Consider the following 13,697-nt stretch of genomic DNA (forward strand, 5'->3'; position numbering starts at 1 on the left):
AGGGAGAAACTCCCTCTACACAATCTCTTTTATTTCTCTATTTTTCCTCATTGGTCTCTTTGGTTGTGGTCACTCGCGGATATTCATTTATTGAAGGCAACCTCAAAGACACAAAATTCAAATAAAATTTCCATTTTTAAATTAAAAGGGCCTTCCCACCCCATTATAAATGATCCAACAGATTTACATTCTTGGAAATGTATCAAAATATGCATCATAAGTGGGCTTTTAATGAAAGATAAAATGCATTTTTTGTTTGAAATGAAAGATTGCTTTCTCCTACAATTGAGATTAAGCTAATTCATTGCAGTGGTTGAATTTTTGCATAATATCCATTCTCTTCAAAACTTCCTATTTGCTAGTCTGCTGCAGAATTTAACTTTGTTTTGGAACTGAATCCATTCAAAGGACTACTAAGTTGTTTATCTAGACCAGTGATTCCCAAAGTGTGTGACATCAACCCTCTCCCCAGGGGGCGCGGTGGGAGTTTCTTAGGGGACAGTAAAGATAAAGGGGGCTGTGGGGGTTGCTCTATAGCAAGGGGGCAGTTGATTACAGGAATAATTTAAGAAATAAATTAATTTTTATAAGCATTTGATCACCAGTGCCTCATAATTGATTACAATGATTACATAATCACCTCACCTTTTGCTAACCCAAAGTTCTCTTAGACTTTGCTCAAAGTGAATTAGTTGTTGAAAAACAATGCAACTCTTCTGTGTTTGGCAGATCTTGAGAAATCTGTATGAAATTGTGTTATTTCCAGGTCTAGCCTGCGCATTATTGCCATTTACTACTGCAGTACAGTATTATCTAGTAGGATTCTCATACACCAATCATATAGTGACACAGTTCCTATGAATTAGGATATGGTGTTAAATGGGGTAAAGTTCAGAATCTGCCCTTTCGAATATCCTTGACTGCATTTCACTAGCCCAGGCCCAACCGAGATATCACTGCCCATTATGTCTTTTAAGAGACTCCTGGTTAGGTACACGGAGCTTAGAAAAGTACAGGGCTATGGGTAACCCTAGGTAATATCTAAGGTAAGGACATGTTCGGCACAGCTTTGTGGGCTGAGGGGCCTGTATTGTGCTGTAGGATTTCTGTGTTTTTATGTACCTTCGGGCAGAGATTCAGGTTTTGCCTGAGCTATTATGACATAACTTATTCCTTTATTGAACACAGCACTTGAGGTTAGACTTAGGTGATTAACTGTGGTCTTTAATCCATAATGAAAATGGCAGAAGTAGACCATTAACTATTGTTATCACGGTGGTAAATAAAATCAAGTTTCATGCTCTCAATCCTCAACTACTTCAAGAGCTTTGTATTGAGAATGATCAAAATTTTGAACGCTTACTGCTGCACACAGAAGTCAGATAGCCCTAAAAAAGAAACTGCCTGAGATGCATTTATGCGTTTTTTGAAACTGATATAATTCTTCAAAAAGACGAATTCTTCATTCTGTAATCAACTCAAAAATATTAGGCACAACTGCTTATTTGACAGAATTATTTGCAAAGTTTAATGAAATCAATATTCAGCTGCAAGGAGATGATATGAACCTTATCAAAATCCAGTCATCTCCACATTTCTGTCAAAGTTAACCCTATTTAAGTGCAACAGGCCATGCCACCTTTTCCAATTTCTGAAGACAAAAAAAAAAAATAGAAAATGAAGATCTTCAAGAATAGTATGACCACCTAGCTGAGCTGTGTAAAGTCATCTGAGATTTCAGGATCTTCTCTCATTCCAAATTCCAGTTTGGGTAAGAAAATTACCACTTGTAATGAAGAATTAATAGGAAGGACGGATGAAGAACTGATATCGCTACAAAATGCTTTTGAGCTGGCACCAGGGTTATATTTAAAAAAAAAATCACATCAAGAATTTTGGTTGCAGAAAAATCTCTGAATGCTATCCTGCACTGTGGAAGGTGGTCAAGCTATTCTTTATTGCCTTTCCACACTCAGTGCATTTACCCAACTTTGTTCAAAGCAATGAAACAGAATGCAAATTATTGAAGGTGGGAATCTGAGACTGAATTACATTCAGCCTGATGTTGAGAAGCTGAATCATTACCCCAAGCCTACCCATCTCATTGAAAGGTGAAAATGCAACAAAGTGGGGAATAGTTGGACGATGAATGTACACTCCAATCTTCAGGTACAATCATTTTTCCCTTCCCCTCCCCTCTTCTTCTATTCCCAACTCTGGCCTCTTCTCACCTATCCCTGCATCCCCTCCTCCTTCTCTTTCTCCTATGGTCCACACTCCTCTCCAATAAGATTCCGTCCTCTCCCGCCCTTTACCTTTCCTATCCAACTGGCTTCACTTATCACCTTCTAGCTATCGTTCTTCCCCTCCCACACCTTTTTATTAAGGCGCCTTCCCCCTTCCTTTCCAGTCTGGAAGAAAGGTTTTTGCCAGAAAGATCAACTGTTTATGGATGCTGCCTGACCTGCTGAGTTCCTCCAGCATTTTTTTGTGTACTGCACTTTGAATTTCCAGCATCTGCAGACTTCCTCGTGTTTATGAAGTACACTCTAAAATTGTTGATGAAAATTGTTTTTACTGTAATTGAACAAAGAAATAAATTTATTTGTAGCTTTAAGTAGATTTGAATATTCTTTGCACTGCTTTGAATTTGCAGTTCTTATTTTCTGGTAAAGTCAGTAACCCAAATAAGTTTGAGAATTACTGATATTGGCAATTAAGTATGGCAAGTAATGTTAACTTTATTTTAGTAGCAGTGTCATCCACATTCAGGTCCCTTCCTCAATATGGTGACTTTCCACAGGTGAAGCAATTAACTTCAAAGTGTGACTGAGAAGGTTTAGATATGTGAAAGAATCACGTTGTTTGCTGGGCTTCATCTGTATTGTTAAATTAAGACACTATTTGCTTCAGTATTCACTATGGAAAAGGATCTTGGCAATTGTAGGGATAACTTGCAGTGGACTGAAAAGCTTAAGCATGTAGATATTGTGGAAGAGGATGTGCTGGAACCTTTGGAAAGCATCAAGTTGGAAAAGTCGCTGGGACTGGATGAGATGTACCCCAGGCTATTGTGGGAGACAAGGGAGGAGATTGTTGAGCCTCTGGTGATGATCTTTGAATCATCAATGAGGACGGAAGAGGTTCCTGAGGATTGGAGGGTTGCAGATGTTGTTCCTTTATTCAAGAAAGGGAGTAGAGATAGCCCAGGAAATTACAGACCAGTAAGTTCAGTGGCTAGTAAGTTGGTGGAGAAGATCCTGAGAGGCAGGATTTATGATCATTTGGAGAGGCATAATATGATTAGGAATAGCCAGCATGGCTTTGTCAAAGGCAGGTCGTGCCTTACGAGCCTGATTGAATTTCTTGAGGATGTGACTAAACACATTGATGAAGGTAAAGCCGTAGATGTAGTGTATATGGATTTCAGCAAGGCATTTGATAAGGTACGCCATGCAAGGCTTATTGAGAAAGTAAGGAGGCATGGGATCCAAGGACAACATTGCTTTGTGGATCTAGAACTGGCTTGTCCACAGAAGGCAAAGAGTGGTTGTAGATGGGTCATATTCTGTTGGAGGCCAGTGACCAGTGATGTTCCTGAGGGATCTGTTCTGAGACCCCTACTCTTTGTGATTTTTATAAATGACCTGGTTGAGGAAGTAGAGGGATGGGTTAGTAAATTTGCCGATGACACAAAGGTTGGGGGTGTTGTGGATAATGTGGAGGACTGTCAGAGGTTACAGCGGGACATTGATAGGATGCAAAACTGCGCTGAGAAGTGGCAGATGGAGTTCAACCCAGATAAGTGTGAGGTGGTTCATTTTCGTAGGTCAAATATGATGGCAGAATATAGCATTAATGGTAAGACTCTTGGCAGTGTGGAGAATCAGACGGACATTGGGGTCCAAGTCCATAGGACACTCAAGCAGCTTGACTCTGTGGTTAAGAAGGCATATGGTGCATTGGCCTTCATCAATCACGGGATTGAATTTAGGAGCTGAGAGGTAATGTTGCAGTTATGTAGGACCCTGGTCAGACCCTAATTGGGAGTACTGTGCTCAGTTCTGATCACTCCACTACGGGAAGGATGTGGAAGCCACAGAAAGTGTGCAGAGGAGATTTACAAGGATGTTGCCTGGATTGGGGAGCGTGCTTTATGAGAATAGGTTGAGTGAACTTGGCCTTTTCTCCTTGGAGCAACGGAGGATGAGAAGTGACCTGACAGAGGTGTATAAGATGATGAGAGGCATTGATCATGTGGATGGTCAGAGGCTTTTTCCCACGGTTGAAATGGCTAGCACGAGAGGGCACAATTTTAGGTGCTTGGAAGTAGGTACAGAGATGTCAGGGGTAAGTTTTTTTTTACGCAGAGAGTGGTGAATGCGTGGAATGGGCTGCTGGTGACAGTGGTGGAGGCGGATACGATAGTGTCTTTTAAGAAACTCCTGGATAGGTACATGGAGCTTAGAAAAATAGAGGGCAATGGGTAACCCTAGGTAATTTCTAAGGTAAGGACATGTTCGGCACAGCTTTGTGGGCCGATGGGCCTGTACTGTGCTGTAGGCTTTCTATGTTTCTATGGCGTCATCAGAATCAGGTTTATTATCACTGATATTTGTTGCTTTGCAGGAGCTGCACAGTGCAAAGACATCTATGAATCACAAAAACATGAATAGTGCAAAAAAGAATAGCAAAGTAGTGTTCATTGACTATTCAGAAATCTGATGGCAGAGCGGAAGAAGCTGTGGGTCTCGGCCCGAAACGTCGACAGCACTTCTCCCTATAGATGCTGCCTGGCCTGCTGTGTTCCACCAGCATTTTGTGTGTGTTGTTGTTTTGTTTTTCCTAAATTTGTGGGTCTTTTGGCTCTGTTCCTTTTCCTTGGTGGTTGTAACGAGAAGAGGGCATGTCCTGCATGGTGACAGTCCTTCCACGTTTACCAGATCTGGACAGCACCCAACCAAATGGGAATAGTAGGCTCATCAGCACCAAGGGTTGCTTTGATGTACGTATCTGCATTGTATAAATGGCAAGTTTAGCACCTGATCATCTGCTAGAGGCTGAGTCAACTAGGGCTGATGCTCCCTTTGCCACCTTTCTCAAAACGAGTGCTGGGGCATTATGTAAATGATCATAATTGATGGGGTGTATACATTTTGAATTCGAACCTATGGCTTTATGTTTGTCGTAATGATGCCTCACCCGGACCCTTACTCATTTGAATGGAGCCATCGATCTCCATAAATGTATAAATGACGTTACAAACAGCTTCCTTTTCAACTTTAAACTATTTTTAATTACTTTACGTATGATTTAATGGAATTTACTAATTAATTGCTTTAAATAAATTTTATTCAAATATTTTGAAATTTCTCTGATGAAAGATATTTGAAAACAATAAAGAGTTTGTGCTGCCTGAGATTGAGCTGATGCTCACTCAGATTTGCTGAACAGCTGCAGGGCCTCGAGGTCACTGGGATCGAGCAGCTGTAAAGATTTATTACAGTAATAGGTCTTGTGCAGATTTGGAAGTTGCTGGGGTGGGAGGTGTAGGACAGATAATGCCTAATATCTACTTCTTCAGTCATCTGATGGATGTACTCCTACAGAAGCTCCTGTCTGTTCAGGCCACCCAGCTAGAAAATGACACTCTTGGATTACTTGATCATTCTTCAAATTAAAAGCAAACACTTCTATTTGTTAGATGTAAAACAGCAGCTTCTACGGGAGCAATGTCAAATTAAGAAATGCAGCTGTTTTAAAAAAAGGATCCAATGTTGTTTGTGTCAAATTATTAAAATAAAAGTTACATGATCCACTCATTAGGAATGATTAAAACTGGCAGTTTTTGACAATGCACTCCATTTCACCAAGGTTAATTAAAAACAGTAATAATTTCTCAAATCAGATTTAAATTGCAGATGCAAGAACGTTCTAATTTGTTTCACTTAATATTCTCCAAGCTGCTGGATGATAGCTTGGTATAGACATTAAACTCAGTTACCTACTTTTTGAACACCAGCTGCTCCTTTTCTACATTACCGAAATGGTTTTGAATGCTCAGCATTGAGAAGGCAGCCCTGAGGCTTGAACTTGTGAATTTAAAGTGGCATGGCGATGGCTGTGCTTTCAGTCAAGTTTGCTAGTTTTCCCAATCAATATTCAAGCATCTCCACCAGGGGTCACTTGATAATCTTGAAGAATTGGAATTGTAAACCAATACAGCATCTGCAGTTCCTCTTGTGCCTGTGATTGTGAGCCAAATTGCTGTTCTACATGGAATAAGGCAACCAAACATAACATCTCTACCACAATCTACAACAAGCTCAGCACAGCGTGAGAAACTGGCCTGGAGCTTTCTAGTGCAGTACACCAGAAACTATTTTTGTCAGGTTGCATCACAAAAGCATACCGAATCTGCTCAGTGTTTCCAGCATTTTCTGTTTGTATTAGAGGGATACAGAACTAAACTGCAGTTTCCTGAGTTGCGAATCAATACTGGGTCACATGTACAAAGGTAATTCGAAGACCAGACCAAGAATCATATTTTTTAAAATTCCCATTCGCTTAGATCTTCTCAGTCTCCATCACTTATGGTTGCATTGCATTCTCCCGTGAAGTACAAGATTGCTAGGATGGGGGGGGGGGGGGGGGGGGGGTCGGGGAATGAACAGGAAAGCTTATTTTGTTCTTCATACTACTTTCTCTTCTTCCATGTATCATTAACTCACTCATGAGTTTCCCAGCCATCTAAAACCTCCATATTCTGTTCCATGGTGAATCAGGAAGGTCAAAAAGACCAAGGGTTATAAAGGCCTTAGATTTTTCTCAGCAGATATAATTCCTGTTCAATTTTTATCGACATCATATCATTAAAAACCAGGAACCTCCAAGGGATCAAAACATTGCAAATAACATGGAATTACAATAACAAAAATTAAAAGTATAAGTAAAGTATAAGTATAATTAAAATAACAAAATAGATACACCTTCTCAGGAATTGTGATGAGCAATAAAGGTAATGGAAGGACCAGACTCCAAGACCAACGCTGTCCTCAAAAATGGAAGGTCATAGCATGTAAGTGTTAAAAATAGACATGAAGAATTTGCAAGTACGTTTAGCCGTAAGTGCTGACTAGGTAATCCATCCTAGCTTCCACCTGAGATCCGCATCAGTCACAGGCCAATTTGATTCATTGGATGTGATGTCAATAATTAGTTAAGTGGACAGCAAAATCTACGGGACCAGATAGCATCCTGATGGTAGTGCTTATTCAAAAAAAAAATTAGCCTATTGATAGTCCAACTTCAGTTTATCCACCATCACCTGATTTCAGACCTTATCATTTCCTTGGTCCAAACATGGATCAAAGAGTTCCTGAAGAGAAAGAAGAGTGACTGCCCTTGACGTTAAGATAGTAGTTGACTGAGCAAGAAGATCTGGTAAACATAGACCATCTTGAAGAAACACTCTTATGTTTGGATCAAACCCACATGAAGGAAGATTAATTGTATATGCAGAAGCCAATCAGCCCAGCCCTAGCCCATCACCACAGGAGTTCCTCAGGGCAGCAGAGTAGCCCCGGCCATCTTCAGCTGCTTCATTAATGTTCTTACTTTCACCATAAGGTTTGAAATGGTTCAATGTGCTGTTGACTGCATTACAATTAATTTGATTCACAATGTTTCAGAAAAACAAGGGGAAAAAAGAAACAACAAAAAAAGAAACACACAGCAATTCGGTGTGGGTTCGTAAGTGGCAGATAACTCCAGTGCCACACAAATGTCAGGCAAGGACCATCTCCAAAATAACAGTCCAATCATATACCCATGATATCCAATATTATTACCATCACTGAGCTCTTGCCAATAACCTGGGAGTTGACACTAACCTGGAACACAACTGAACTAGCTATATCAATATGGCTCCCACAAGAGCACGTCAGAGGCTGGGTAGCCTGCTACAAGTAACTCACCCACCCCCTGACACCCCAAGGCCTTTCCACTATTTGTAAGGAAATTGTTGATCATGGAAGGGCTTTGAGATGTCAGGAAAGGTCTGGAGTACTTTCTACTTGTCTGTGAGAGCACAGCTCCAATGGATCTCAAGTCCAACATCATCTGTGCACAGTTGCTCCAGTATCCACTACTTGCAAAGTTCCATTATAGTTAGATATTTAGGCTAATCCTTCAGCACTCTACAAATCATCATGATTTCTGTCAAGGGCTTCATGTGTACAAGTGTACTACCATACAGATAGCTCCCTGTAAGCTGCAAATTACCCTGCGTTAGATAAATACCTCTGTCCCTTTATTATTGCTTGGGAAATTCTGGTAATCCATACCCGACAGCATTGTGGAAGTTCATTCACCAGAAGGATTGCAGGCTCACCACCATCTTCTCACAGACAACCAGGGATAGGCAAGGAAATGTGGATCTTGCCATTGATATACAGAATCCAAAAGAAATCTATCTTCCAATTAAATAACTGAACATCCAAAGAAAAAAGAAACTAAAGCCTTATACTTCAATTATAGACCTAACACTGATTTGAGTGCGATATTCAATTGGCAATCTTTTATACTGTCAAATGTATCTTGCAATGAATTCCGATAACAAATGAGTTGTGTGGCTTCCTGTTTTGACATGATGCTTTTTTCCTCCTCTCCCAGCAGCTCTCAAGCTGAGAAGAGATTAGATGGAATGTCACTGAAGGATTTCTTTAAAAAGTTACTAAGACTCTGCAATTCTGGCTTCCAGCATGAACTAATGTGAGCATTCTGATTGAAAAGGTTTCTCACTCCTCACTTTAGGAACTCCATCTCGAACCTCATTCTATGACCTTGCCACAACAAAATGATTTGCATTAAAAGGTGATATACATGTATTCTCAGACTTAGTCAGAAAGGACTATGAGGAAACTCACATCCAATATGTTGGTCTTCTTTAACCAGGCAGAAATTAGCAACCACATCTCTTAAGCTCCCGATCCTCAGGACGAATGCACCCACCTAACCAAGTTTCTGACTGTAATCACATTGTTTCCCAGCTGATAACTGTTCAATCCTCGGGAGTGGATGACCCTGAATTTCTGTTTCTTATCTGTACGTGTCTACAACAGTGGATCACTATACACCTTTCAAACCATGTATGAGAGCTTCTTAAAAGAATTGTCCTCCAGAAAATATACACTAACAATCAAAAACTTCTAGATCAAATCACTTCATGGAGGAGGCTGTCTAAGCTTTAAAAAATGACACCTCTAGTTAGTAACTTTTTTGTAGGTTTTGAAATGTGCAAGCTAACCAATTTTCCCTGATCAGGTTTTTTTTAATGGCTACTTTAACTGTCTGGTAAGCCATAACAAAAATAATTCCAATAAAATGTTTCCCTATCTTTCTATCCACTGCAGAAGTGAAACGGACTCTTGCTAATCTATGATTTCTTTGAGACTGCCAGCTTCCTTCAGAAATTCTGGAATCCTTAATTCAGATGAGGGGGACATCTGGTCTATTGAGTCCGTTCCAATTCATAAACAATCAACTCACTCCAATTTCCACACTCTATTTCTAATGTCCTGCAGATTATTCTCTCTGTGATGCTTTTCCAATTCATTTTTGATTCTGTTTCTATCATCCGTGTGAATTTCAGACTACTCTTCTCATTTTTAATGCCATTTTTTCACATCCATGTCATTTGGCCAAAACTTTAAATCTGTCCCTCCGGTCTTTGAACCACCTGAAAATGGCAAAAGTTTCAGTTACTTTTATATTCTATTCAAACTAGCTGTGACCTTGCACGTATCAAATCTCTGCTCGTCCTCCTTTGCTCCCAGGAGCAGATATGCAGCTTTTCTATACAACTATGTCACTAAAATAAATCATGACTGGAACCAATCTAGTAAATCACATCCACAAATACTTCAGGACCTTCATATTCTTCTTAATGTTAGATGTCCATTCATGGTCTAACCACTAGCTCTACATAACATCCTGGTTTTCTACTGTGCTCTAATGATCCACTAACTGCTCTCACAATATATAGGGTGGGTACTCAGCACATTTTTTTGAATCATGCTGTCAAATTTATCCTGCCCCTACATATTTTATTGCCAAAATGCATCACTTTACACATCTGTGCTAAATTTCATCTGTCACTTGCCTGCCCATTCATCCAGCCTATACACGTCTCCCTGCAGCTTATTTTTTATTCTGCTCACTGCTCAATCAAGCTTCATGCCATCTATAAATTGGGAAAATGTACTTTGCATCACAGTAGCAGCATTAGCAACATTCTGACCAGAGGGCATCACAGCCAAGCAATAAACATTTTTTTTTTAACCTTTTTTTTAAACTTACTTTTTCCACCTATCAACTCCTAATTTCTCACTTCATCCTTTCTCCACTCGCCCACCCACGTTCCCACTCATCTGGCTTCACCTATCACTAGCCAGATTATACTCTTTCCTTTCTGCCCACCTCGTTACCTTAGCTTCTTTCCCCCCCCCCCCCCTTTCTTTTCCAGTCCTGATAAAGTGTCTCAGCCCAAAACGTCAACTGCTATGTCCCCTCCATAGATCAGGGGTTCCCAATCTTTTCTATGCCATGGAAACCTACCATTAACTGAGGGGTCCGTGGACCCCAGGTTGAAAACCCCTGCCATAGATGCTGCCTGACCTACTGAAATCCTCCAGCATTTAGTGTGCGTGCTCTGGATTTCCAGCATCTGCAGAATCTCTTGTGTTAACAAACATCTGATATTTCCACATATTTAATTTCCATTAGGAAATCGATCAAACTTGATCAAAACCTAGGCTGCTAGGGCTCAGGTGAGCTCTTGTCTCCAACTGAGAGATACTCGCTCCACATGTACCCTGCTTATAATTAAACACACATTAGAAACTGATTGAGCTACACTTTGTTCTGAAGAATTTAATGGTATAATAAGCCATGTCTTCAGAGGGAAACTGAACTTGGTGAAGGTGCAGAGTTTGTAAAAGGTTATAAACAGACTCAATGAGTAATTGACAAAATTGATAAGAAATCAGTAGATGTTAGTGGATGGAATGATCATGATAAGCAAGTTAATTAAATACACAAAATTAACAAGTGGGTACAAAAATCAGTTTGGAAGGCAAATGTTATTTACTCCAAAGCCACTGGAATTTAGGAGGGAGGAAGGCTGCTGTAGTTTTATGGAATCTTTGCCAACTATACACCTGGAATACTGTTTGCAACCTTGGATTTTGCCCTGCATAGTATTCTTGCCTTGGTGGTAATGAACTACATTTAGGATACTTTGAGATATGAAAAAATTTCTTTACTCAGGGTGTAAATCTTTCACATTTTCTGTGGATACTCTGCCACTGAATATTTGCAAGAATAACATTGATACACTCTTGCTTTCCACAGCAGTGAAGAGAAATTGGAATTGGAAAGAAAAGTGGATTAACTGGTGTATATAATATAAAAAAAGCAGACTCAAGGGGTTTTGTAGCATATTTTGCTTTCATTAACTTCAGATGTTCTTATCCACAAACTCTCAAGAGAGAAATGAGAAAAGTACATAAATGGCTATTTGGATGGATTCATTAATATCAGGGAAGTATTGAGTTGTCTTGGGCACTTATTCCCAGAATAGAAGTGACTGAGAGAGAAAATAAAGCTTTTTTTAATGATAAGACAGGCTTTGGAAGGTGAAATACGATCAGCACTTCATAAGCGTGGATGTGCAGGTAGGGGAAATGAACGGGGTAGAATTCTCATGTCTAGAAGTAGCCTGATAAGCCTACTGGCCATTGCTGTGTGCAAAATCCCAGGCAGCTCTAGGCAAGCTTTACATTATCATCTACAAAGACAAAGTACACAAAAACCTCAGCCAAAGAATTGGAAAAAATGTGCACATTTTAATTCCTCAATGAAATGACTGTCCTTGGTAGTCTTCTGTCAACAAAATATTGATTTTTCAAAATTATTCAATGGCTTCCAACAAATTTTGAAACTAAAAGGGTATAACAGCATTCATCTGATGAATCTGAAACGTTAATATTGACAATTTTATTTGCAGCAAAACACAGCAGTATGACCAATCGCATGACTGCAGCTTTACAGTAGACATCATGGCACATTAAGATTAACTTAACAGTCCACTAATGTATTTATAAATATAAAATGTGTCTTCAAGAACCGAATGAACAAAATGGTATTGCCTTACTATGATGTCAAAGACATGATGTTCAATTGTAGAATGGCTCCCCTCAATAAAGATTGTTCTTCTCATGGTTGTCTGGGTACAACAACAATAAAGTAACCCATGCTCTCCAACTAGGCCACTTAAAATAAATGCTGCTAGTTAGCCTCTTTCATGAAGAAAATCATTGCTCAGGCCAGGTAGTAACACCCAGAAACAACTTCAGCTCCAATTGTTTTATCACTGAGAAGTGTAGTTAAAAATTTGGTCAAAAAACAAACTAGCGAGCCAAAGCCTTCTGACTGCAGAGAGTAAAAAGTTGATCTCATTGGACGCATTTCACTTCTAATCTGTGCCAAAACCTTTTGGGTAGCTGCAAAGATTTAGGTGTCATGGAAAAGTCAGACTTTTCCTTTCAGCAAAGGGGAAAACACATTAAAGAGCAACTTAAGACAGCCTATTTAGTAGCTGGTTGTAGGATGGAATGTGACATTGACTAATTAACTCTTTTGCTTGTTTGCTGATGAAAGGGCATCAATGGCAACAGTAAAATTACAACGGAGCTTTCCAAATTAGCAAAATATCTTACCTAAATCTTTTACTACTATCAGCAAGTAGTAGGTTTAGGATAATTGACCTGACATGGCTCTCCAATCTTGTACATTGCCCTGATCTAATGGTTCTGCATTTACTTCCCTTTAACTACTTACCTGAGCTGATTTATAATCGAATGATACTTCTGGCTTTGGTTTTGCATTATTCCTGCAAACAAAATCAAAAATGAGGACATGAGGTTTTATTCTGATTTTAATTACATAGGAGCTCCCCAACTCTATGACTGAAATCAAACAATGAACTATAACTACAAAATAAAGAAAAACCAAGTACTTCTGTGCAAATTCATTGCAATTTCTTCCCATTTTATCCTTTTAAAATTTGTTTCCACCTTTTACTGAACATACTGAGTGACGCTATGGCTTAGACCTCCAATCATTGCTGACCCTCTGGGAGCGCATGTAATTACCCATTTTTCACGAGCAAGCCTGCACGTTGGTCGTCAGCCAACATATCTACCTCCAGCTTGAGAATGACATTTTTCCAGCTTCCTCAAATCACCGAGCTTCACATTCATAACATTTATGAACAGTACATTTAGCAGCACAAGAAAGTATAAACTTGGTGGTTGCACACAAACACAGATCAGGGAATGACAATCTGGAGGTGGCTTTGGCTCGATTACTCTCGTCCTCGCTCAACAACTGACAGAGTGTATCCAAACAGTCAAAGTGATAAAAACAGATCAAACCCATTGTTTATTTCCCATTTCTCACTCACTCCAAACCCTTTTTAAGTATTGATCTGAAACTGAAAGAGAGAGTTTGCAATCCCAACGGCAGTTTTGATCCAAAGTCTAAATTTGAACCCTGTTATTATCAGGACACCCACTTCTATCTGCACAATGTCAACAACAAGGCTCTGTTTAAGCTTTCGGTCATCAGTCCTATAT

The 13,697-nt window shown here is 39.6% G+C and overlaps 1 protein-coding gene across 9 annotated transcripts in view; it reads right to left on the reverse strand.

The window, feature by feature from the left end:
* The window catches only part of magi1b (membrane associated guanylate kinase, WW and PDZ domain containing 1b), a 402,728-nt gene that overhangs the window by 29,055 nt on the left and 359,976 nt on the right, over positions 1-13,697 (reverse strand). For all 9 annotated transcript variants that reach the window (XM_073072335.1, XM_073072331.1, XM_073072328.1 and 6 more), the window contains one exon: positions 12,901-12,952. In XM_073072335.1, coding sequence (XP_072928436.1) covers positions 12,901-12,952 — 52 coding nt within the window. The remainder of the gene's footprint in view (positions 1-12,900; positions 12,953-13,697) is intronic.

This window comes from Hemitrygon akajei, chromosome 19 (genome assembly GCF_048418815.1).
Source record: "Hemitrygon akajei chromosome 19, sHemAka1.3, whole genome shotgun sequence".
In the NCBI taxonomy this organism is placed as follows: domain Eukaryota; kingdom Metazoa; phylum Chordata; class Chondrichthyes; order Myliobatiformes; family Dasyatidae; genus Hemitrygon; species Hemitrygon akajei.